Raw genomic sequence first — 24,163 nt, forward strand, 5'->3', positions numbered from 1 at the left:
CTTTGATGCTTCCAGCCATCAAGTTCCTTACGTTGTGAATGATGTGACAGATGAGAATTTCATTCACGGATTCCAAATATGTGAGGTTTTATATACAATTTATAAAATATGTGAGAGTTTATAAAATGTTGCTTCACGTTGCTAAAATGACATTATTTTAAAGTGAAATTAAGATATTTTTGTAATTATAATTTATTTCAGAGTTATAACAGTTTTTTTATTATAAATTTTTAATTTTTTCACCCAAAATTATGTCGTTTTGAGAATGAATATAAATAATTTATTTACCTACCCTATATAAAAGAGAGAGATACCAATACAGAGTCCACTTTGTTTTATGTCAGTATGATTTGCCCTTATCATTTGTAACACATTTTCTGCAAATCATGTTATTTATCTTTTTTCACAAACAGATCCAGGTAACATTTTCTCAGATAAACTCCAATTTTATATATAAGCAGCTATGTTAATAGCAACTAGGGGTGTTCACGGTCTGGATTGGATCAGTTTTGGAAGCAAAAATCATCTAATCCAATCCCTTCGGTTTGATCATGTAATCATTTATTCGGTTTGGATTTTTTTTCAAATCTGATCCGATCCAATTCAATTTTTTTCGGTTTGGATTGGATCGGTTTTCGGTTTTTTGAAAATCCTAAAATTTGTTTCATGGTTATTGTGCAAATAACATCTTTTGTATAATAGGCTTTGTAAATTTTTTTTTTTTTTTTTGAAATAGAAAAGTATCAGTAAACAATAATATAATTTTTTTTTAGATAATGAGATATGAAGCTCTACACAAATTAAATTTTGTTGATGAGATGTGAATAAATTTTTTCTTGGGTTTAGTTGATGGGTTAATGGGTATGGGGTTTAGAAATTCTTGGGCTATAATTAGAAAAAAAAATCCAAGTAAGTAGAGAAAAATTAATATATTGGATCGGTTTTCATCAACCCATCCGAAAACTTATCCAATCCAATTAAAATTTACGATTTTTTTTCGATTCTCGATTTTTCGATTTTCGGTTATCGGTTTTTCGGTTCGGTTATTGTGGTTTGAATCGGTTTAGATCGATTGATAAACACCCCTAATAGCAACCCAACAAGTATAAAATCCAAGTTTCAAATTTCAGCTGAAACCTTGCTAATTTGTCTTTGATTCTACTGGCAGTGAATTTTTTTTGCCTGTTGTGTGAAAATTGAAAGGAAAGCTCTCCTATTTCAAAGTTGGAGAATCCTACAATTGAGAGCAAGAATTTACCATAGTAGTATTTACAAGACCTACTAAAGGGAAGCAAATGTCAAACGTGCTATCCATGACCATGTTTGAGAGCTCTACACTGTATCTTTTGCTATAGTAAAAAAATTTCTCAAACTAAATACCATTTATCCCGGGAAGAAGGGGGAGAACAGAGTAAAATTTACTTACACAAAAATTGGCATCACTAGAACAAAAACTTTACCTAAAAACCTAAAACGGTAACGACACCTATACATCTAATCCTACTTAGTGGACTGAATCTTGCGTCACATATGATATACTATGATTTGTACACTAGAATCACAATCGAAATATCAAATCTCCTAAATCATTTATTTTGGGAAATCACCAGACAAAAGAAGGCCACAAATCGGGCCACTATACCATACAAAATGAGGGCAACTAGACAAATAGGCCATTCGCTGAGATTATAGCCACTGCTCATAAGCGAACCACAACGAGTTATCAGCCACACTCCAGTGTACCTGAGAGAAGAGCCAGATTGAAAATTTTATATGGCAAAGATTAAAACTTGAATCAATTTTCGAACATTAACAATGCATCCTATATTTAATTTATTTTAATGAGTAGATATTATATTTATAAAATTTTTGTTTATAAATTACATTATGTACTACGAGTAGTATATACTTTTTTTTTTAGTCAACACGAATAATACATACTACTTGAGCATGTACTATCCAAGTTACATAATGTAATTTGTAAACTAAAATATTGTAAATATAATGTATCCCTATTTTAATATATTCATCATTTATGAAAAAATTTGTGTTTTCATTTTTTTAAAAGAAAAAAAAAACAATAAAGTAAGGCATTCCATTTCAACCAAATACCTATACCCAAAATCTATAGCATCGGATCCGTTAGCCCGAACATGTTACATGTGAAACTTTCCCAATAAAAGTTATGAGTCGCCAAGTTTTATTCATGTTAAACCGCATTGGACATTATAGCATGAATTAGTTATTTGACTAAGCTATTCTTTCATTCATGAACCAGGCCCTTTCCAATTATTTTATGCTGCTAGCTCAGCATGGAACTTAATACATACTAAATAGGCAATCGTGAAGTAGTGATGCTGTTTCAAACTTTAAAGAGAAAATATGACATGACAGTTTTTTACATAATCTTTAATTGATTTTAAATTTTATACAAATAATAATTAAAATAAAAACACTTTAAGGAGTCAGTTTAAATAATAAGTCTTTGTGTTTAATTTATTTAGAGAGTTTCGTCGTCGATTTTTAGTCATAGTATAAACAAATTATTAGGGAAAGAGAAGTAAGTCACTGGTTAAAACAGACCTTTCAGCATTTGCAATGACAAAGGCCTCCAAAGCCCATTTTGGATAGCAAAATTGTACAAGAGTCTTCATAAATGCAGTATCTCTGTTCTGGTTGGCAATGAGAGTCATAACGACTGGAAGAAGCACTGACCACTACAAGTAACATAAAAGGCCATAAAAAAAAAGGGTGCAGTTTTTATCAGCAATACCATGTAAGAAAATGTGTAGATGCAGTGAGTTCATTGATAGGATCCTTACCAGCTGTGCAGGACCAGGCTCAAAGAAAATGGCTAATGCATAAGCCATGCCAGTCACGCAGTACACAAGACAAAGCAAAACTATATAATTACTTGCAAAGCTTGACCTTGGATTGCTAAAAAAATAGAACATGGACAGATAAACCAATGGTTTGATGATTGTATTGAAAAGATCAATTGTATCTTTGGACAGAAAATGTGCCAGACTGCTCATCCCAGCTGCACTCTCCCTCCAGTATTGTAATTTATCTAGAGAAAATGATCTCAGAGCTGCAATCTTGCAAAGTAGAGCTGCAAATATGTAATATGAATAAGGGAATTAGATACAAATGGAAACCTTTATCTAGTGATATATAAAATAATCTTCAAATTTTCCTTCTTTCTAGGGAGTTGTGAGACCAAAAGTTTCTTAAAATGATAACCAACCTAAAATTAAGAGGTTCAAAACACCCAAAAAGGTAACGATAGATTTCATTTCTAGAATCAACATACAATAATTCAATAGTGAGCTTTTAAACTTACAGACAGCTATGACAGTATATGTATAGCCAAGGGACCCAAATGTTTCATCATTCACTTTAGTAAGAATTCCTAAGATAGCACCAGCAACCAATAAAAGGAGATAGTCGACTGCTTGTAATTTTGCTTCTCGCAGCTGCTGCTTGCCAATCCTGAAAGGAATGAACTTCCTTAATAATTAATCATTTGTAAAGAACCAATTCAACCCAAAAGCTTAAGCTGGTGAGTGAGTCTACATTAATGGTTTTTATATATCTTTAACACGTCCCCTCACAAGAGAGCCAGCTCATTGGGCTTGAAAGGTGGATGATGCATCGGGCACAATTTACCTGTGCTAAGAAATTCCATAAAGAAAATGGAGAGTGATGAGGATCGAACCCGAGACTCCGCGACTCTATACCATGTAAAGAATCAATTCAACCCAAAAATTTAAGCTGGTGGGTGAGGTTACATTAATGGTTTTTATATATCTTTAACAGACATGATAAATTATTCCTCACAGTCCAATAAGGATAAACAACTCCCTCAAAATAAGCTATGAAGTAGTTTTCAAAAAAGATATATATCGTATTATGCATGCTGAAAATTTTACATTAGGCAATTATCTATATATCTACATAAATACACACGTATGAGCATACAAAACATACAAAGCTGCTAAGTTATGTATTATGTAAAACTTTCATCTAACATTAAATTTATTTCTTATCAGAAGACAGAGCTGCTAAGCTTGATTAGAACAAACAAGAAATTCAGCAGTACTGGTTAATTGGCTTTATGAGCAATTATATCTATACTTACTCATAGGATTTGTGTACTCCAATAAAAAAAACAAAAATAAAAATAAAATTCATAGGATTTCGTACCGGCCAACAAAGTATCTATATTGCCGGGTTACATCAGGAGTTGTCCTGTTAGATAAGTCCTTCGTTCTTGAGAAGATTGCCTCTATGCGATCTCGTTGAGTCTGAATATTACTCTTCAAATCCTCCCAAAACTCTCCAACAAAGGATTTTTCAGCAGCTTCCTCAGTACCCTTTGTTGCTTCAGCTGCTTTTGAGTCAGATGAAGATGCAGAAATTTCAGCAGCATAATGAAGCATATCCAGTGGTACTGCGTATCCATTATGAAGCATCCATCTGACAGGAAGTTGTTCATGAGTTACACCTGAACTTGGTTTCACTAAACCTTCTAGAATGTCAATGAAATGATCTGGAGGATTCACACGATCTGGTACAGGGATTCCAATGCCAGCAAAGTATTCTTCTACTTTTTTAACAGGACCATGATATGCAGTAAGGCCACCTTTGGCCAGAAATATTATATCATCAAACATTCTGAACAAAGTATAGCTGCAAAACAACAAAATCAAAACATTTAAGATATGAAAATATATATTGGAATATGTGAAGAGAACACTTCCAACTCAAATGAAAAACTTAGAATGTAAAGAAGCTCAAGAGTGCATTATTCATTCTCTAGAATATGTTTGACTATAGTAGGTTGTAATTATAAGTGTACTTGACCAAAAATAAATATTAATACCTTGGTTGGTGAAGTACCATGCATATGTTTACCCCTTCAAGGGCTTCACGTCGAAGCGCTTTGAGCAGTAAACTGGAAGATGCACTGTCCAAACCAGTTGTAGGCTCATCTAAGATTAATAACGAAGGCTCCATCACCATCTCCACCCCTACATTAACACGTTTTCTTTGCCCTCCAGATATGCCCCTCCTCTCTACCGTTCCAACTAGAGAATCCCTCACTGGTTGGAGTCCCAAGGACTCAATTACTCTTTCAACAATTAGAACCTTATCTGGTTTTGGCATGGCCGCAGGCAGTCTCCAGTGGAAACGGCCATTTAAATGAAGCAAACAATTAGATGGTGGGGATAGAAACTATAAATAATATACAAAAATCCAGAGAAAAATATTAATAACTCTAATAACTAGGAATTCATATTGTACCTCTCATAAGAACAAGTTTTCATGTCAGGTACTTAGTACAAAGGTTCACTTTAAAATCAGGTGGAGAACTTTGTAACAAGTGTAGTTACGAGCACTTATTTTTATCCATGTTTATCTAGTAGTTCATATTTAAATCTTTCAAAGTTCGTTATATAAAAGTCAGGACATACATCAAAGCATTAGCAAGTATCAAACTACAAGACAGGGAGGGAGGAAAATAACCAAATACAGGAATGTCCCAGTAGTGCCATGCATCAAAACTTAAAAGAGGTTTGGGTATTTTTTTTTTCTTCATAAACACTTCACTGAGATATGAACTTGGGATATATAATAATTACTCAAACCAATCTTAAAAGATCCGAAACAAAACCATGCAAATTGTTAAAAGAGAAAAACAACTATGGAAGTAGAATAACAATAACAACAACAACAACCAATTCTTATCTCACTAATAAGAGGAGTCAACCACATGAATCAAACAACAGAGCTCTATCAAAAACCAAAACTATAAAAGTATACACTTCACATATAATTTCTAATAAAGTGTCCTAATTTTAATAAACTGCAAATCATGAGCATTTAGTTATACAGGTAAGAACAAAGTAGTAAATACACATCAAGCATTAAATATATATAACACAAAATGCAAAGAGTAAAGATACCTGCATCTTGCACTGAAACGAAGATTTTCCTCAACTGTCAAGTTTCCATGCACAATATCATCTTGTGGCACAAAACCAGTAATTTTCTTGTAGGAGTGAATAGATTCAGGTTTTCCATTAATTAGAATTGAGCCTGACATAGTGCATCCTCTTGCTTTTCCTGCCAAAGCTGAAAGAAATGTTGTTTTCCCAGCTCCCGAGGGACCCATGACAGCTGAAACTCGACCAGGCATGATTTTACCGGTCACACATCTCAGTAGATGTTTGTTTTTCCCTTTCAAAGTGAGAGTTAGATCATTGAATGCAACCTCAATCACAGGCCTTGTCCTCACCTCACCATCAGTAGCCATTGAAATTACTCCTGAGAAAGTCAAGTTCTTGTTTTGCTCTTGCTGAGCTTTCTCCTTCTCAATCTGACCATAAGCATACCTTAAAATTTGGCTATGAGTTTGTAACTGTTTTCCCTTTGGCATCTTCTTTTTAATATTTTTATCTCCAATTTTCAGGTCAAATCCTTCATTGTTGTTAGGATCATCCTCAAGGGAGTTCAACATTTTAGTGAGGTTGCTAGGTTCCTTCTTTGTGGCATTTGAACCATCAGATGAAAGATCAGCTTTGCTTGTAGGCAATTGCTCTCCTTGCCTTACAGATTTTTTACGAGAAAAGGTGCGAGACAACTGGCGTTGCAATCCCGTTGTACCCTTCTTAGCGACATCTTTTGCTATTTTCCACCTTTCACGAGCTTGTGTTGTTTCTCTTGCATGTTTTACTGCAGCTTCCCTTGACATAGCCTTCCTTTTTTCTCTAGTAGCTAGAACTTGATCAGAACAGTTATATATGAAGATCAGGACAGTACTCAAAGCAACCTACAATGATGGATATATAAACTGGACCTTGTGAGAACGAAAAGGAATGCAATGCATGGAAAATAAATATTACAAATTATATTTAGAGTTGAATATTTCTTAATAAATGAAGCCAAATGAATAAGGAGAGACTCAAAGATGACTTTCATCCAATACTAGATCGGAATCTACTTACAATAAGCAAAGCGGCGTAAGCTTGCATATTTTGCGTTGCTGTGTTTGGATCACAGGAACTCAACGAAGAGCATGCTTCAAAAATGAACAATGAAAAGTAAGTTCTCATGAAACAACATATAGAGCATGTAAATAGACAGAAAGCTTAAATCCAATTGCTAATAGATTATTTGCTGCATCTTGCTAATTTTATTAGGCCAGTTGTGCTGTCATGCATTCACCCATATGGATAAGATCATTTGTAAACTCATGGAGCATATGTTAAACTAATTTTCAAAGTTTATTGTGAGCTTAATTAATTACTAGGCCTAATTCTGAAATGGGGTTCAACCCACATATTATTATCAGTTTGTTTTTATATAAGATGAAGACCAAAGGTTTTTAAATTATATCTCTTCTTCCTTATTATATTGTATGATTATGTTCTGTGGATTTTATGTTAAATCTTATGGATATTCTAACAGTATAACCTTAAAATGTTATACGTTCTTGAAGCATAATTAAAAGATACACAACATGGCATAAATTTATTTAACCAAAAAAATTAACTTACGATTTTGATGAGTTGTACCCATCCTGCAGTAATATCTAAAATTGTAGAACATGATATCAGTTAGTATGGACTCTCAGCTGTCAGTACCATGTGCTTGAAAGTTTCAATGAACATTATCTTTTGCTACAAAATAAATTTAGAATATTTAAGTAAGAGCAAAAGGAGCCCTGAAATAAGTCTATACCCTCTATCACAAGAAACTTTGCGCGTGGTAGAAGGGCAGTATGATCCTGGAGAACAGAAGATATCACTATTGTTCACAACACTAGACCAAATATCAGCACTACCACAAGTATGATTTGCTTCTCCTGGAGGTAACTGGTAACTGTATCTGCAAATTTCATTTTTATACATCAAAATGTCATCACAGTAACTTGAAATTGTGAATATTTTCTATCCAAGTCCCAACCAACCGAGCAACTGAGGTAGCTCAAATTTGTTACTAGTGATGAATATATTGCGGGACTAAATACAAACAACCATTGACAAAAATCCAGGTAAGCATTAGAACTTACGGGTCACATACTCCAGTTGTTTGGTTCAGTTTTGCAAGTGGACAATAAGAACCAAGTGGGCAAGCTTCATTGAGAGCAAAATCAGAAAATTTACTTATCAGCTACAGAAGACAATTCCGGAGATTTTAACTGAAATAAAAGTTGTCTTCCCATGTAATAAAAGTTTGCATGATGACTATCAAAAGCGAAGTTGGAGAAAATGTTGCATCTGTGTGCCTTTATAGACTAAAATCCTTGGCCTCTTGTTGACAAGAACAAAATGTTTACTCTCATCAAATCATATTTTTTAGGTATGCTGTTTCTTAAAAAATTTCACAATAAATTACTGCAACATGTACGCTAAAAATAATTCAGGTTTCATGTTTTAATCATGAAGAGCAAATAATAGCTCTATCACGGGGCTCAATAACACATTTTAGTATGTTATGCTCACATAAAATTTGTTCCGTAGAAAACGTGACAACTGTGACAAAATATCCCACAGTTCAGCACAAGATTGACATTTAGTATGCTTCAAATGGAAAAGGCTATTCTAAAGTGAGTTTGTCTCTAAAATCAGCAAATAAGGATGTCTCTACCTTTAAATTTTAGTGGATTAAGATTATGATGCACTTTAAATTAAATCAAGGATAGATATATCCTTAATTGTTTACTTTGGAGACAAGTTCACTTTAAAACAACCTCATCCACTTTAAATATACTGAGAATTTCAAGGATATTGGAAGATTGTATGGACTCCAATAATAATATTTTAAGAGGTATGACATACTTACTTATCATGCAAGTCAATCCCTGAGGGCAGAAAAACCCCTCACAGCAAGGTTGACAGTTATTAATTCTATCAGGAATATCCTTTGTATCCTTTTTCAGGTCAATTTTCTGGCCAGCACTACAACTCCAACCAGGTTCACAACCAGAAACCCATGAAGTCAAATTGCAATTCTTGTTAGGTTTTACATAACTGGCAGATGAGCCCCCCTGTTCGAAGAAACTGTTGAAGTAGTACCTTATTTCAGCTGTGGTACACATTCGATCTCTGAAATCACCTGTCAATTATATCTCAATATAATTATTTGGAAACCCTTATAAGATATAATTCCCTATAGTTATAATCTTGGTTTTACTCCCTTATCGTCCAAAGACAGACAATCTATTTTAGGAAATTCTCCAAACTTCAGAGGCTACATGATTTGTGTAAATGAAACTAAAATTACAATATGAGAGCTTATACCTTTTTGCTTAACACAAGCATCTACAAAATCCAACTTTCCCTTAAAATCAAAGGCTTCCTCCCAGTCTTTCTCCCTGAAAGATGGGAAAGTGCATGGTCAATAATAACTAGGACAAATGTGACTAACTATATATCATATATGAGAAGGGCAGGCAATAACAAGAATATATATGACGCACACATCCTTTATGCAGAAGTTTAAATCTTCCTTGATATCCTTGGTTAAAGCCGTAGTAAGACCTTCAAGTTCCTTGTAGATTTCTTCCGTGTAAAATGATGGTGCAAGAGTATCACCCCCTTCTGCACATTGAACTCGTGGTAGCAGACTTATTAAAACAAAAGTGGACAAGAATAAGACAAGGGAGAACCATGAGGCATTGTTCCTCATTTCATTCATTTCCATAATTTGATGTCCCCCAAGTTAAGCATCATGCTGAAGAATTGGTGTGAAACGAGAATGTTTCATTGTTAATTATAACATGGTGTCACACAACATTGCCTTTTTCTCCACTGAGATATATACATACAAGGAATGCAGGAAACGAAGGTGGAAGAAAAGGGAGTAAAAGTTGTTTCTTGGTTTTCCACTTTTGTTCATTGTTGTTTGGGTGAAAGTGGAAAGGGTCCTGGTTTTGGGATGAAGAAATGGCCGAGAGAAATGGGAGGCTAGATTGAAGGATGTGCATTGGAGCATTTGCTTTAGTCTCAAGTTTTCAACTCTCTTAGCATTCTAAGATGATTAGTTTATATAATAAAGTGAGTTCATATATTTTACATGCTACAGGTCCAATCAATTCTTGCATAAAAATTATATTAAAAATATAAAAATAATTTACTTACCATAAAACTTTTAGAATAGTTGATTTCTCATCACATTTATGGCCATGAATTTATATTTATTTTCTTTCATTGATCGTAGACAGTGACATGCCACACTTAACTTAATCTACGAATTTTCATATTGCTATTTAAAGGCATTTTTTCCTTCTTTTTGTTTTACCATAAAATCGTCCATTAATTTAGATTTTTTAAATAATAGTTTAGAGGATTATGCATAATATAATTTATTAGCGGACAATATCGAAATCATATATCATTACAAAACTTCATTATAAAAAATATTTTTTTAGTTAAAGACCAAGGAATTCAACAATTATGAAGCAATCATGAGAACTTTCATCATCCTATCAGGGTAAAAAAACTAGAAGAAACGCAGAAAGTTTTTATTTGTAAAAATTATTATTATGTAAAAAATTCAATATTACACACTTAATAAAAAAAAATTTTAAATAAAAATTTTAGATTATTTCTCTTATCACTTATATATTAAGTGATTAGTGTTACGTGTTGCAATTTTTTAAAAATAAATTAAATCATAAAGGTTATAATAAAATAATTACAATTAAAACAGCTATTATTGCCAAGCAAATAAGTATTTATCAAAATTATGCCAGTATAAATTTTTAATAAATAAATTTCTTGGTATAAGTACTGTTTACTTTTTTAAGATAAATTTTTTGTACTCATAGTTTTTTTTTTTAGATTTTAAGTTAAAAAATTGGAAAAAAATTTGAATTTGTTAAAAAATCATGTTATATTTTGTTAATATAATGACCAATTCTGAGCCAATCACTACTAAAAAATGCATTTTTTTCGACGGAAAAATTTCGTCGAAAATGGTTAAAATTCCGTCAAAAATAAAGTTTTCGACGAAAATTAAGCCGTGGTGTATCTCTTCGTTGCTAATAATTTTTTCGACGGAATGAGAGATTCCGTCCAAAAATTTCGAGGAAAAATAAATGAAATTCCGTTGAAAAATTTTGTATACATTTTCGACGAAAAATAAATTCTGTCGAAGTTTTTCGACGGAAAATGAATGAAATTCCGTCAAAAAATCTAGTAATAATTTTCGACAGAAAATAAATTCCGTTGAAGTTTTTCGACAGAAATTGTATGAAATTCCGTCGAAAAAACTTGTAATAATTTTTGACATAAAACAAATTCCGTCAAAGTTTTTCAACGAAAAATGAATGAAATTCCGTCGAAAAATCTTATATTAGTTTTCGACGAAAACAAATTCCGTCGAAAAATTTTGTAATCATTTTTTTACAGAAAATGAATGAAATTCTGTCATAAACTATTATCTCAATATTTTACGAAATTGCTTTTTTGTCGATTTTTTTTAATTTTGCTCTAAAAATTAATACCAATTTATGTTTTGCACTTGATAAACAAATATAATGAAAGTAAATAATATATCAAAATCATATTGATCTTAATATAATTATGTGTACAAAAGTCTTGTTATATACTAATGAAAAAAGTCTATGTACAATAGTCCATGTCATGTACATCCAAACAAGATACGAAAGTCATGTTGGTGAATGACCTACAAGAGACTATCTTGTTGCTCAACCCTCTTCTATTGTTGTGCAGCCCTTTCCTCTTGTTGTGCATCTGTACCTGTAGGCATGTAAAATATTTAAAACACAAATAATTGAAAAAGCACAACTCTTCATCCACTGAGTCACAGTATACGAGCATTATATATTATTAACTCAGATGGCCTATATAATATGTTATCAAAATCTCTAAAGTGCAAAAATTAAATAAACATAAATTTAATAACATATAAAGAACACCAAAAGAAGGATGAATCGTCATTCAGAAGACTGTAAACAAATCTAACATATATATAATCTTAGTTATACAACCAACGAAAAATACTTACTCATATTTTCTTTTGGCTTCTTCAAGTTGACAATTTACTGTTGCAAAGGTTATATTAATAGTCTGCAGATAAAAGTTGTAGATATAAGCTTGTGGTTACAAAAACAAAATTTATCAAGTACTATAAATTAAGAAAATGCCATGAAGTATTCTCCTTAACTTTTTATCCTCAAAATACACCAAAGAACGGCCTAACCTCACTAACCAATGTAAACAAAAATTGAGATCATAGCAACACACGGTTAAAACAATAATTATTGTGTCAATCATTTGTGATTGAATTGCAACAAGGTGGTCGACTATGATATGAGCATAAAACCAGATATACTATAAAGCATTCAGATGAAAGATCCTATCTAACTAGTAGTTAAAATGACATAGTGGCCTCACTCAACAGTTGCTTAATAAATTCAAAGGCATCTTAGAGAGGCATCTTTATATATAAGTTACGTTATATATATATATATATATATATATAGGGTTAAGATCATTTTACACCAGTGTAAGTTACACTCTTAATCTTGTCCACTGATTCCATTTATATCTAAGAGCTCAAATTTTTTAGTAATGTGAGCCATTGGATACAAGTGGATCAATGGTCAAGATTGAATGTAAGACTTCTAACTCTTACACCAATGTAAGAATATCCTGCCCCATATATATATATATATATATATATATATATATATATATATATATATATATAAAAGTTACGTTAGTTATATATATATAAGTTACGTTAGTTTTATATATAAGTTATGGATTCGCTTTTTTTGCAGTTACTGCAGATAAGTTATCTGTAGTAAACTCAATACGACGTTGTTTTGGGGCGGAAATTATATTGTTTTTGTAATTTTAATTTATTCAAGGTTATAATAATTTTTATATTTATAATTTTTTAAAATTTAAAATACCAAAACAACGTCGTTTTGAGAATAAATCCAGATAATTTATCTGCATTAGCATTAGCTGTAGAAACATTTTTCCTATAAATGCGGCTCGCCGTTTTCCTCAACCAAAAAATAAAAATAAAATATTGGCCATATTCAATTCTGAAAATAAATTATACGAAAAGTAAACCAGACTGGAGTTTTCATGAACAGCAGATAGAGATGGCAAAAGACCAGATTCGCCCTACCTTATTTTCAACCCTTCAAAAAGGGATCGGCCGGGTTCATCCGCTTGTGATGAATGGATTAAAAATAGGGTTTTCGTTTTATCCTTTAACATAACACAACAAACTTTCTTACACTCACAACATTTTGTGGGGCCCACACTTTTTAAAACAAAAAATTAAATAAAAAATTAAGGCACGCAAAACGAATCTCTATAACATTACACAATCACTTTTCCTACAACATAACTCTTATAAAACCTTTAAAAATATCAATCCATTCTGTTTTGAAACGAGTTAACCTGCCTAAAAAAATAAAATATTAAGAAACTCTAAATATATTGATATTAATCTTTTATTTCTAACTTCTAAAAATTTCTGAAGTTTAAAAAAAAAAATCAAACAACAAGTTAAAGACAACAGAATTGTTTACCAAAAAAAAAGACAAAAAAGTTATTTAATCCAATGTTTTCATTTAACTTAATTATAAAAATCATATCTTAAGATTAATTAAAAAAGTGTTATTATATAATAAAATAAGCGTATACATCATCAAGGGAAAAAAATTCCTACGAACCTATCAATAGTCGCGCTGGCTATTTATTTTTTTCTCCTAGTGGGTCCCACGCTTTGTTGTATCTATGGTGTTTGGTTGGTTGAAGGTTTATTTTGGGATTGATGGGAAAGTGTAAGTGGATATTGGAAAATATCACGTTTGGTTCAGGTTTTTTCAAAAAATACTAGACAAATAGGATAGATGGAAAAATGACTTTTGTGTTGATTTTTGGATGAAATTCACTGTTACAGAATACCACTTGAGATGTGGTATTTTGAGATAACTGGGGAAGTGAAAAAACAGGTGCAAAGTTTCTCCCGAACATAGATTTTACATATTTAAATAAATTTTCCTGGTAATATTTCGGTCAACCAAACAACTTTTTTTACATTTTCCTACTAAACTTACTTTCCAACCATTTTCCTATCAATTACATTTCCCTAGTAAAAAAAAATTTCTCCCGAACCAAACACTACTATAGGTGGTTATAAATTTCTCCTTAAGAGGAGAAACTTATAACTCATAAAATAATAACATCAAACCCCCAAGGGTAGCTCAGTTGGCAGCTGAGCTCCCAAGGGATTGCTTGGTGCAGGGATCAAACCCTGCCTCAAGCAGTTTCTTGGAAAATCTTTGGGGGTCAGAGGATAAGCCAAAAATCTTCGGTTGAGGGATTAGTCTCGTCCTTTCTCCGGTTGCGAAGCTTAGTACGCCCACTGTTACAATGAGGGGCTAGCCCAAACGGATCGTACCCCGAGGGCATGGTGTCCGGAGAAGGTTGAATGGGGATACCTCCTGACAATGTACCAACAAATAATAATAATAATAACATCAAACATGTAAATATCTGTAAAAGAACATATCATTGCATCATGTAACTAGAGTTTCATAAGCATTAGTTTGATTTGTATAGATACTAGCATTTTAATACAAAAACGAAATTAAGTTTCTTTTATTTTTTGTATTAATGAAAATCAAAAATGAATTTTTTTTAAAAAAAACTTTTCAGTAATATAATAAATTAAAAAAAAAATATTTTGTCGTACATAATAGTCATTCACATAGATTAATCAAGTCATAATATACTATATATATGAGGTAGGATCCTTTGACACCAGTGTCAAATTTAAAATTTGACACATCATCTGAGAGTCATTAGATCAAAAAAGATCAATGACTCTGATTTGTAAGCATGTGACACCATTGATCTTTTTTGATCTAATAACTCTCACATGAGGTGTCAAATTTTAAATTTGACACTGATGTCAAAGGATCCTACCTCATATATATATATTTATATAAGGTCAAGATCATTTTATACCAGTGTAAGTTACATTCTCAATCTTATCCGTTGATTCCATTTATATCTAATGGCTCAAATTATTTAGTAATGCGAGTCATTGGATACAAGTGGATCAATGATCAAGATTGAGTGTAAGACTTCTAATTCTTACACCGGTGTTAGAATATCTTGCCCCATATATATATATATATATATATATATATATATATATATATATATAGGGTAAACATTTCTACAACAACTTTAGATAAACTTATCTACAGCTGTCATTTTTAACTATATTCTCCCGGGCGAATATAGTTATAACGTTAAAGTTGCTATTTTCTCTCTCTCCACGTCAGCACAAAAGTATATATATATATATGACAGCTGTAAATAAGCTTATCTAAAGTTGCTGTAGAAATACTTTTGTCATATATATATATATATATATATATATATATATATTAAATTACATGCGGGTTGATCGGCCCTACCACACCTATAACCAGTATTAACCCGCCCCACATATAGGTAGGTTGAAACACATAATCTAACGTATCCCATTTTGACAGAGTTGACTCATCAAATTCAACCTATTTTGACATGTTCGCATAACCACCTTGTGGGTGTACGACTCTCCTTAGGAATGATGTTGTGGGACTTAGAGCATATTTGAAATTTGAAATTTGGATTTTTTTTTTTTTGGGGTAGGGCATGGGGTGGAACACCCCAACCAAAAGAAAAACAAGAAAACTAAAATAAATCAAGTTACAGAGCTACAAAATAAACTTATAAAGGTCATATCTGCCAAGACTAATAAATAAAGATCAGGGCGACGATACTAAAGATGACTGAAATTATCTACCAGAGGATGATCCGAAGAGAAATTTGTCAACCAGTCAGCACATTGGTTCTCTTCTCTATGAACAGGTGTAAGACGAACTAACCAATTTTTTGCCAAAAGCACTCGTATTCTACCCACCAAATGGGACTCACGAGTAACACCACCACCTTTGGTGAACACCGCAATTGCATTACTAGAATCACTTTCTATTATCACCACCTTGTCTCACGTAATAATTATTCACATAGATCAAGTGGTTATTGAATGAAATAAAGTAACGGGATCACTCACTGTATTAACAAACATATCAGATTATTATATTAAAGATTATAACAAAAATGTTTTGATTATCTATCATTTTTTTAAAAATATTAAGGACATGTTTGATTTTTATATTTCGGTAAAAGAAAATTAGTTTCTTAAAAATATTTTTGACAAAACAATTATAAATTATTTTAAACATAACATAAGCAAATTAAAGCATGACACAATGTTAGGATTGCAATAACTTGCTTATTGAGAAATTTATACTCAAAATTTTAGACAAGAGTAATTAATCATTTCTTCCACTTAAACTCAGATGCAGGCAAAATTATTATGAAGGTACCAAAATGAAATTTACTAGTTCCAAATCATAAAATTTAAAAGGGATTTAAAACTTTAATCCTAACTCACCCCGAACTTCGAATTAGTTCATAGAAAACCTATAAAATTATCGGTGGGATAATCTAAAAAAAAAAATTACTAGTTCCAAATCATAAAATCACCATTGATAGGTTGTAAACTTGTGTTTCACTGCACAAACACAAACGATACACATTATTAGTTTGTTCGAATGGTGTAAAACACTCGATGATTTTGCCTTGTAATTTCCTCCAATACTCAGTCAGTCAAGGTCTCGGACTGGACTTAAGCATGAGAGTAGCTGGGTCAATTGTGGGTGACGTGGAGGAAGATTCGCTATATATGATGTCATGCATTGGTTACTTTTCAATCCTTTATTTAAAAAAATAAAAATAAAACACCTTTCACAGACATAATAAATATTAAAATCAAGATTATAGAAGTCAATATGTAATTAAATAATATAACTATATATATATAATATGTGAATTTTATTTATATAAATAGAGTAAACTAAATAAATTAAGTTATTATTATTTTATATTAAATAATTACGTAAATTTTTAAATAATGTAATAGCATGTTGGTTGATGATTTTTTAGCATTCTCAAATTAATATTTTACCTGATCGACACACGTATCGAAAGTGCATGTTATTATGTCGGTCCACCAACGAGCCAGTGCTGACTTTCTTTCTTGAATATTGGCCACACAACATTAACCTTAACTCAAGCTGTTTCTTCCGTGTCTTACGGTTGTACAATGCTTACTTGGTCTGAAATCCAAAAACTCTCTTTTTCATTTAAATGATTTTTCAAAAACTTTAAAAAATTATAATTTTTATAAAGACTAAAGATATTAAAAAATAATTTCGATAACTATTTATATATTATAAAATGAGATATGACATTATATTAATCTTTAATTCATAATTACTTTATGAGATTTGCATTTGTTATTTAACATGACACAACAAACTTTCCTACACACACAACATTTTGTGAGGCTCACACATTTTGAAGAAAAAAGAAAAAGAAAAAATTACGGCACACAAAACGATTCTCTATAATATTACACAATTCATTTTCCTACAACATAACTCTTATAAAATCCTTACTTTATTTACTACTTTCCGTTATCATTAGATTAGAATTTTAATTAATTTTTATATTTTCTCTCTTCTATAATTATGATTTAACGGTATTAAAGAAAATATATAGAGTAGATATAAAAAAAGTAGCTATAATATCTTATTTTTTATAGAATTTGATTTAATATATTTATTCTTATTGTAATTATTCTACATCTTTAAAATTAATTTAATAAAACGTGGCAGAACCAAATCGTATGACGGATTCTATGATTTGATTCGGCATTTGGTTTGGTTGGTAAACAAAGTGGACCCTACTTGCATCTACCGTGTGGGGACTCCTCCTTCTGTTTATGAACAGTAGTCTTTATCTTCATTCTCAAAAGTCAAAAGTCTCCACTTTTGGATGCAATGGGTTAAGAGAAGAGAGGTCTCTTGCCCAAAAGGTGAGTTTTATTGCAGACTCTGGATTTTATTACGTCATAGCTTTCTATTTACACCAGAGGTGAGTTTCAGGCTCAATTTCTCTACTATTAGTTGAAACAGTTATATTTGTTTTGTCTGAAATTAGACTTGTTAACAGGGGGAATTAGGTTGATAAGGCTGCTTCTGAAGTTGTTTGATGATATTGATACGGTTATTTGATGCCAGTGGGTCTTCTTTTCTTTCTGAATTTAATTTGACAAGTTTTCATCATCTGTGACTTTCAATTTCGATGAAGTGTTCCTTTTTCAATGGCTATATGTTTCTCAATTTTCCTTCTCCCTATTGAAAATGCAGTCCAATCAGCTGCAATGAAGTGTTTTTCATTCCACCATGTAGAGAAGAAAGATGAACCGAAAGGCTTGCAATCAGTTTCGGTTCGGTCAGACAGTTCCACATATGCTGAGGTTAGAAGATCTGGTTCTGAATTGAATTCTCTGGATGCTTCAGACAATGGCAGCACTGAATCCCTCAGGAGGAATGCAATTCCCAGTTTGTCCCAAAGACCTAGCAACCTTAGAGTGTTCACTGTGTCTGAATTGAAATCAGCCACAAAGAATTTTAGTCGCTCTGTTATGATTGGAGAGGGTGGATTTGGATGTGTCTACCAGGGATTGATTAGAAGTGTAGAGGACCCATCCAGAAGAATTGAAGTTGCAGTTAAACAGCTTAGTAAAAGAGGAATGCAGGTAAGGGTTTGCCTTCTGTTTTTTTCCTCTTGTGAGTTATATAAATAGTTGCTTCTGCAACATCAGGAGGTATCTTAGTAAAGGTGTTGCCATTTGCTATGCATTAGTGTATAGTTATGTTACTCTGTTGTTGAATACTGTTTTGCGATTATGGCAAGTATACCGGTCGTACAAGAAATAAAGTGAAAAAGTAAAGAATCTTTCTCACGAGGATTGACATATTAAGCTTTAAATTCACTATACTATCAAAGTTGGATTGGTCTAAGGAGTTTTTGAGAATGAAATTCAGATTCTTAAAAATAGAAATTAAAAGCAAAAATTCTTTCGATTTTATTATCAAGACTAAGAACCAAATCAAGAATGCTAACAAGAACAAGAACAGAATAACGGATTAAATTCAAATATGCAAAGGCGTAGCTAGGGTTTCGATTTCCCCAATTTCTTCCTAATGATCCTACCATTTCCTATAACTGATACTTAATTCATGTTATTGACAATTCTCTCTTGAGTGATTAAATCTCAATCCCTTAGTAATTTAACCCTTTACTTTATTCAAAACCCTAATCTCTTAGTTATTTCTCCTAAAGCAAGCATTAAGAACGAGAATTAACAAGTCATAGATTTGTAAGTCTATCCCTGGATAATACAAAATCTAGCAATTAATCAATCGGAATCCTATACCACCATCCCTATTGTCATGCAAGATTCTAGTGTTCATTCACAATTGGCGAGATCATAAATAAACTAGGAGTGAAACACGGATTAATTGCATAACATAGAATCAAACATCAATTACAAAAAAGGAATAGAAAGCATTAAAAATCCATTGGTTCCATCTACCCTAACTACAAAAAAGAAACTATCCTAACATGTTCTTGGAAACAAAAACAATTATTGAAAACAACTAGAAGTCATAAAGAAAACTCAGTGATTCGATTCCATGGTGAAGTCTTCACGTTCTCCTCCTTCTCCTTTGCTCAGAAACTGCTCCTCTACCTCTCCAAGTAGTCTTCAGCCATCAGAAGTTGTTTAGAAATCCCTAGCTTGAATCTTTTAAAACAAGAAGATCCATGGGCCTTAATTTACGAGCAGTTCGCTAACTGCTAGTCGTAGCAAGTTATTTCTAGCGAGATGAAGCTGAAAAGTAAGTGTTGCTTGCTATATTCTCGTTGTAGTGAGTTATTTCTAGCAAGATACATGTCACTGCTCGCTATATGAAAATTGCACTTTTGATGTCGTCTCGCTGAGTCACTTGCTGTGGCGAGAATCCTAGCGAGATATAAAATGAAATCACTCCTTTAGCTTCTGCTTGGCTCGATTCTTGTTTTCCTCCGGTTCCCTTGATCCATCAATGCTCTGATTTAGCAATTTTAACCTGAAACCGATAAGTTTTTAAGTCAGCATCATACTCAATCATAAGTCTTTTGCATTTATTCATACACACTATATTCTTGACCAGTTTTAACATTATTTAACATATTTTTGGTCCTAGAAACATAATGTGTTTGACACCTAACATACACACTATCCGTTTTAATATCATAATGTAAGCTATAATGAGTATATTTTAAAAATTGAATAATTTAAATTATCATGTGAGTTGCTTCATGTAGACATGATCGTAATTCATAACTCAGAAGTTAGAATAAATGCCTCTATGTTCTCATATTTCAAGTTTTTCAGGGGTTTAAACTTTCTAATGTTACATTTTGTTAACCTTAATCTTGAAGATTTTCGCTGTCAAGACAGATGCTTTGATTGCTACACAATATAGGAATTATGTGTTAATCTTTTGTATGTATTTTGTCCTCCTTATAATTTTGTTACTTTACTTTTGACTTGCAGGGACATAGGGAATGGGTGACGGAAGTGAATGTTTTGGGCATTGTCGAGCATCCCAATCTTGTGAAATTAGTGGGCTACTGTGCTGATGATGATGAAAGAGGAATCCAGCGGCTTCTGATTTATGAATACATGCCAAACAGAAGCGTGGAGCACCATTTATCGCACCGAGCAGAGACTCCTCTCCCATGGAGTAGGAGATTAAAAATAGCCCAAGATGCAGCTCGTGGATTAACATACCTGCATGAGGAAATGGATTTTCAGGTATAGGTGTATACCATAACTTTCCTAAATTCTTATTCAAGTTAATTAAGCCTTGTCTGGAAACTTGTTTTCCGCACACTTAGATATCCCACATCCCAAAAGAAAAATGAAAGGAAGCTCAGAGGAGCTCAATTGGAATACTTGGAACATAGTTTATTTACCATTCAGATCTTTGGTGCAGTTGATTAATGCCATGCTAACTTTGTGCGCATTGTTTAGATAATTTTCAGAGATTTCAAATCTTCAAATATCCTTTTGGACGAACAGTGGAAAGCAAAGCTATCAGACTTTGGGTTAGCCAGATTGGGACCATCGGATGGATTAACTCATGTCTCAACAGCGGTATGGCTATGTTTATTAATCTATGATTTCGTATATAGTATTGTTAAAGTATGTGGAGAGGTAATTGCTTTTGATCTTTTCAAATGATTATTTAGATGAGGAAGGAGAGAAATTCAATACAAGAATAGGGACCTGATTCTTTAGCTGTCTGTAAAACTGCTGATGATTTAATGGGCCTGAATCAATGATCATTTCAAATATGTTATCAAATGAATCATGATTTATGACAGGAAATCATAAGGACTCTATTGGTGTCTTTTGATAACCATCTATGAAAGTCAAACGTATGTTAAAAATTGGGTTCATTTCTTGACCATAAAAAATTACTCAGTCCAAATTTCGCTTTTCATTTTGTCAATGTTATTTCATCATTTGGGCATATAGATGGTTAAATCACCCCCTCTTGTTGATACCCTTTTTATTTTTCATGTAACGTATTCTCCTAACAGCAGAACCCAACCATTTATGAGTGGAATCCAGTGACTCAATATGTTACTTGTGTTCATGTGGCTGTTTATGTTCATCAGGTTGTAGGAACAATGGGATATGCAGCTCCTGAATATATTCAAACTGGACGTCTCACATCAAAGAATGATGTATGGAGCTATGGTGTCTTCCTTTATGAACTCATTACTGGCAGGCGCCCTTTAGATCGAAATCGCCCCAAGGGTGAGCAGAAGCTGTTGGAATGGATAAAGCCATACCTATCAGATGGCAAGAAATTTGAACTAATATTGGATCCAAGACTTGATAAGAAACAAGTCATCAAGTCAGCCCAGAAACTTGCTATAATAGCTAACCGATGCTTGGTCAAAAACCCAAAGAGTCGGCCAAAGATGAGCGAGGTATTGGAAATGGTGAATGGAATAGTAGAACCTTCATCAAGTGCTAGTCCAAAGTTACCCTTGAAGAATGTGACAAGAGTGGAAGCTTCTCAAGACACTGAAATAAAAAACAAGAAACGGACCATGGATTTGAAGCCTGGAGAAAGTAATTGGTTTGTTAGGATGTGGAGACCAAAACTTTTAAGAGCATCTTGATTATTGTAGCTTTAAGCTCATCAAGCCTGATAGTTGGAAGCGAAGCTTCTTCAAGATAAGCAAAGAGCTCATGCATATTTTCTTCCAGTGTGATGCTGTCACAAAACATGAGCAAGTGCAACCTTTTTCCATCTCCTCTAACAATGTGTATAAAACTGCCATCATATGCTACATACCAATTACCATGAATGCTTCTGTCTTGTTAAGCTATTTGAGGAAATTTTCAGGGATGCTATTCAACAAATTAGGTTTCTATGGATATGCTGTAGGCATATTGGCTGAGCCTGATGCATCTGATTGTTCCGTTCTCAGGGAAACCATAATGCTGGAAAAATAAGTGAAATGGTTGTAAGATAGTTAGATGTAGCCTATAATTTTACATTAATCTTTACATGTATCGTTTAATTTCACTACTTTCGTATAGAGTTCTGTAGAGGTTTTACATAGTCTTGCATCAAATGCACAAAATGCATGGATGATTCTGTTATAGTTTTTTATTTTTATTATTTTATTATTATTTTATGAATTGTTGATTTGTTTTATAGTGGGTAGTTATTTTGTTTGTTTTATTAGGCATTAACTATTAGTGGAGCCTATTTAGTGTTAGTGGAGAGTTACTTTGTTGGCTTGTATTATCTATTTAAATATTGAATTATTAAATAAAGCTCATCATAAGAATTATTTGAAAAAAAGCACTAAGGGGCGTTTGGTTGAAGAGGAATTTTATGAATAATAGGGAAATGATATTCATAGGGAAATGGTAGAAAATGGTAGGAAAGTGAGTTTGGTAGGAAAATATAAAAAAAAGTTGTTTGGTTGAAAAAAATTTAATCGGAAAAATTAGATAACTTTTATAAAATCTATGTTTGGTTGTAGATAAAATATAGATGAGAAAAAAAGTTGATATTACGAACATATCCCTGTTTATAATTTTTTTTGAAAAGCATGACCAGTGTCTTTTTAGTTTTTTTTTTTTGTGGCTTCCATTTTAATTTGGATACTAGGTAGGAGGATTATTGACATCCTGCATAGTTTATTTGGCCGGCTCACATGCAATAATATCATGTATCAAGAGGGATTATTTGGGTGGGTTTCTCAAACAGATACCTATGCAAATTGTTTCGGTGGAATAATCATTTAGGTAGCCATATATTCCAAATGTTTAAACCAAATAAAGGTATCCAATTATTCCACTTCTCAAATACCCATCTATCTCAACATAATCCTCCAACCAAACACCCCCTAGAGATCAGACTTCTTCAGTAAAGTCATTTGAGATCAGATTTCTTCAATAATTTCTCAATAAAGTCAAATTCTCATTTTTATTTATTGTGTTCGTAACCTATTTTGACACGGAGAATACGAGTTCAAATCCTAAAGAAGCAATTTTTGTTAGGAGACTGCATAACTCTTGTGCTCTCTAGGTCGAACAGGCAATAGTTCCATTTCAAAATGAGCTAAACTTGCTGGGAAAAGTGTTTCTCAGTAGTAGGGATAAACTTATCTATTGTAACCTCAAAATAACATGGTTTTAGAAAAATTATATTTTAATAAAATACATATTACAATATGAAAGTAAAATTTTTAAAATAAAAAATAGAGGGTATTTTAGAAATTTTTAAAATAAAATACCCTTCACCTTTTATTTTAGAAATAGGACATTGTTACTAATAATTAATGTTACTACTAATATTACTATCAATTATGTTGATCTAACGATTCTGATTTAATTTTCTAAAAATCTTCTTTCTTCTTCTTATATTTAAGGGTTCGCTTTTTCTACCGTCAATGTAGACAAGTTATCTATATTGAGCTCAAAATGACGTCGTTTTAGGGCGGAAATCAAGGTATTTTTGTAATTATAATTTATTTCAGGGTTATAATAATATTTTTCATTATAATTTTTTAATTTTTCAACCCAAAACAATGTCACTTTGGGAGTGAATGTAAAT

At 32.2% G+C, this 24,163-nt stretch overlaps 2 protein-coding genes across 2 annotated transcripts; one reads left to right on the forward strand and one right to left on the reverse strand.

The window, feature by feature from the left end:
- Positions 1-1,586: 1,586 nt before the first annotated feature.
- Positions 1,587-9,705, reverse strand: LOC133291483 (putative white-brown complex homolog protein 30). Its single transcript, XM_061489750.1, has 14 exons — positions 9,488-9,705; positions 9,309-9,382; positions 8,851-9,123; positions 8,078-8,141; positions 7,747-7,893; positions 7,563-7,597; positions 7,011-7,084; positions 5,970-6,835; positions 4,886-5,182; positions 4,207-4,692; positions 3,344-3,492; positions 2,823-3,112; positions 2,584-2,717; positions 1,587-1,743 (listed from the first exon to the last, which is right to left on the reverse strand). The coding sequence occupies exons 1-14, from the start codon at positions 9,703-9,705 to the stop codon at positions 1,587-1,589; spliced, it is 3,264 nt and encodes a 1,087-aa protein (XP_061345734.1).
- Positions 9,706-17,943: 8,238 nt separating this feature from the next.
- On the forward strand, positions 17,944-22,347 carry LOC133291498 (serine/threonine-protein kinase PCRK1-like). The gene is made up of 6 exons (XM_061489769.1): positions 17,944-18,056; positions 18,135-18,201; positions 18,332-18,723; positions 20,569-20,829; positions 21,049-21,171; positions 21,699-22,347. The coding sequence occupies exons 2-6, from the start codon at positions 18,174-18,176 to the stop codon at positions 22,209-22,211; spliced, it is 1,317 nt and encodes a 438-aa protein (XP_061345753.1). The 5' UTR covers positions 17,944-18,056; positions 18,135-18,173; the 3' UTR covers positions 22,212-22,347.
- Positions 22,348-24,163: the final 1,816 nt, after the last annotated feature.

This window comes from Gastrolobium bilobum, unplaced genomic scaffold (assembly GCF_033153095.1).
Source record: "Gastrolobium bilobum isolate Gb01-03AN ecotype WA unplaced genomic scaffold, APGP_CSIRO_Gbil_v1 utg3161, whole genome shotgun sequence".
Lineage (NCBI taxonomy): Eukaryota > Viridiplantae > Streptophyta > Magnoliopsida > Fabales > Fabaceae > Gastrolobium > Gastrolobium bilobum.

What these genes read in the sequence shown, in the direction of transcription:
- LOC133291483 (XM_061489750.1), bottom strand. Translation starts at nt 9,705, where the DNA reads ATGAATGAAATGAGGAACAATGCCTCATGGTTCTCCCTTGTCTTATTC. An exon ending in CGTTTCAGTGCAAGATGCAG is followed by an intron (nt 5,183 to 5,969) that starts GTATCTTTACTC and finishes TTTCCACTGGAG; the next exon opens with ACTGCCTGCGGCCATGCCAA. An exon ending in AGCCTGGTCCTGCACAGCTG is followed by an intron (nt 2,718 to 2,822) that starts GTAAGGATCCTA and finishes TGTTACTTGTAG; the next exon opens with TGGTCAGTGCTTCTTCCAGT.
- LOC133291498 (XM_061489769.1), top strand. Translation starts at nt 18,174, where the DNA reads ATGATATTGATACGGTTATTTGATGCCA. An exon ending in TTAGTAAAAGAGGAATGCAG is followed by an intron (nt 18,724 to 20,568) that starts GTAAGGGTTTGC and finishes TTTGACTTGCAG; the next exon opens with GGACATAGGGAATGGGTGAC. An exon ending in TAACTCATGTCTCAACAGCG is followed by an intron (nt 21,172 to 21,698) that starts GTATGGCTATGT and finishes TATGTTCATCAG; the next exon opens with GTTGTAGGAACAATGGGATA.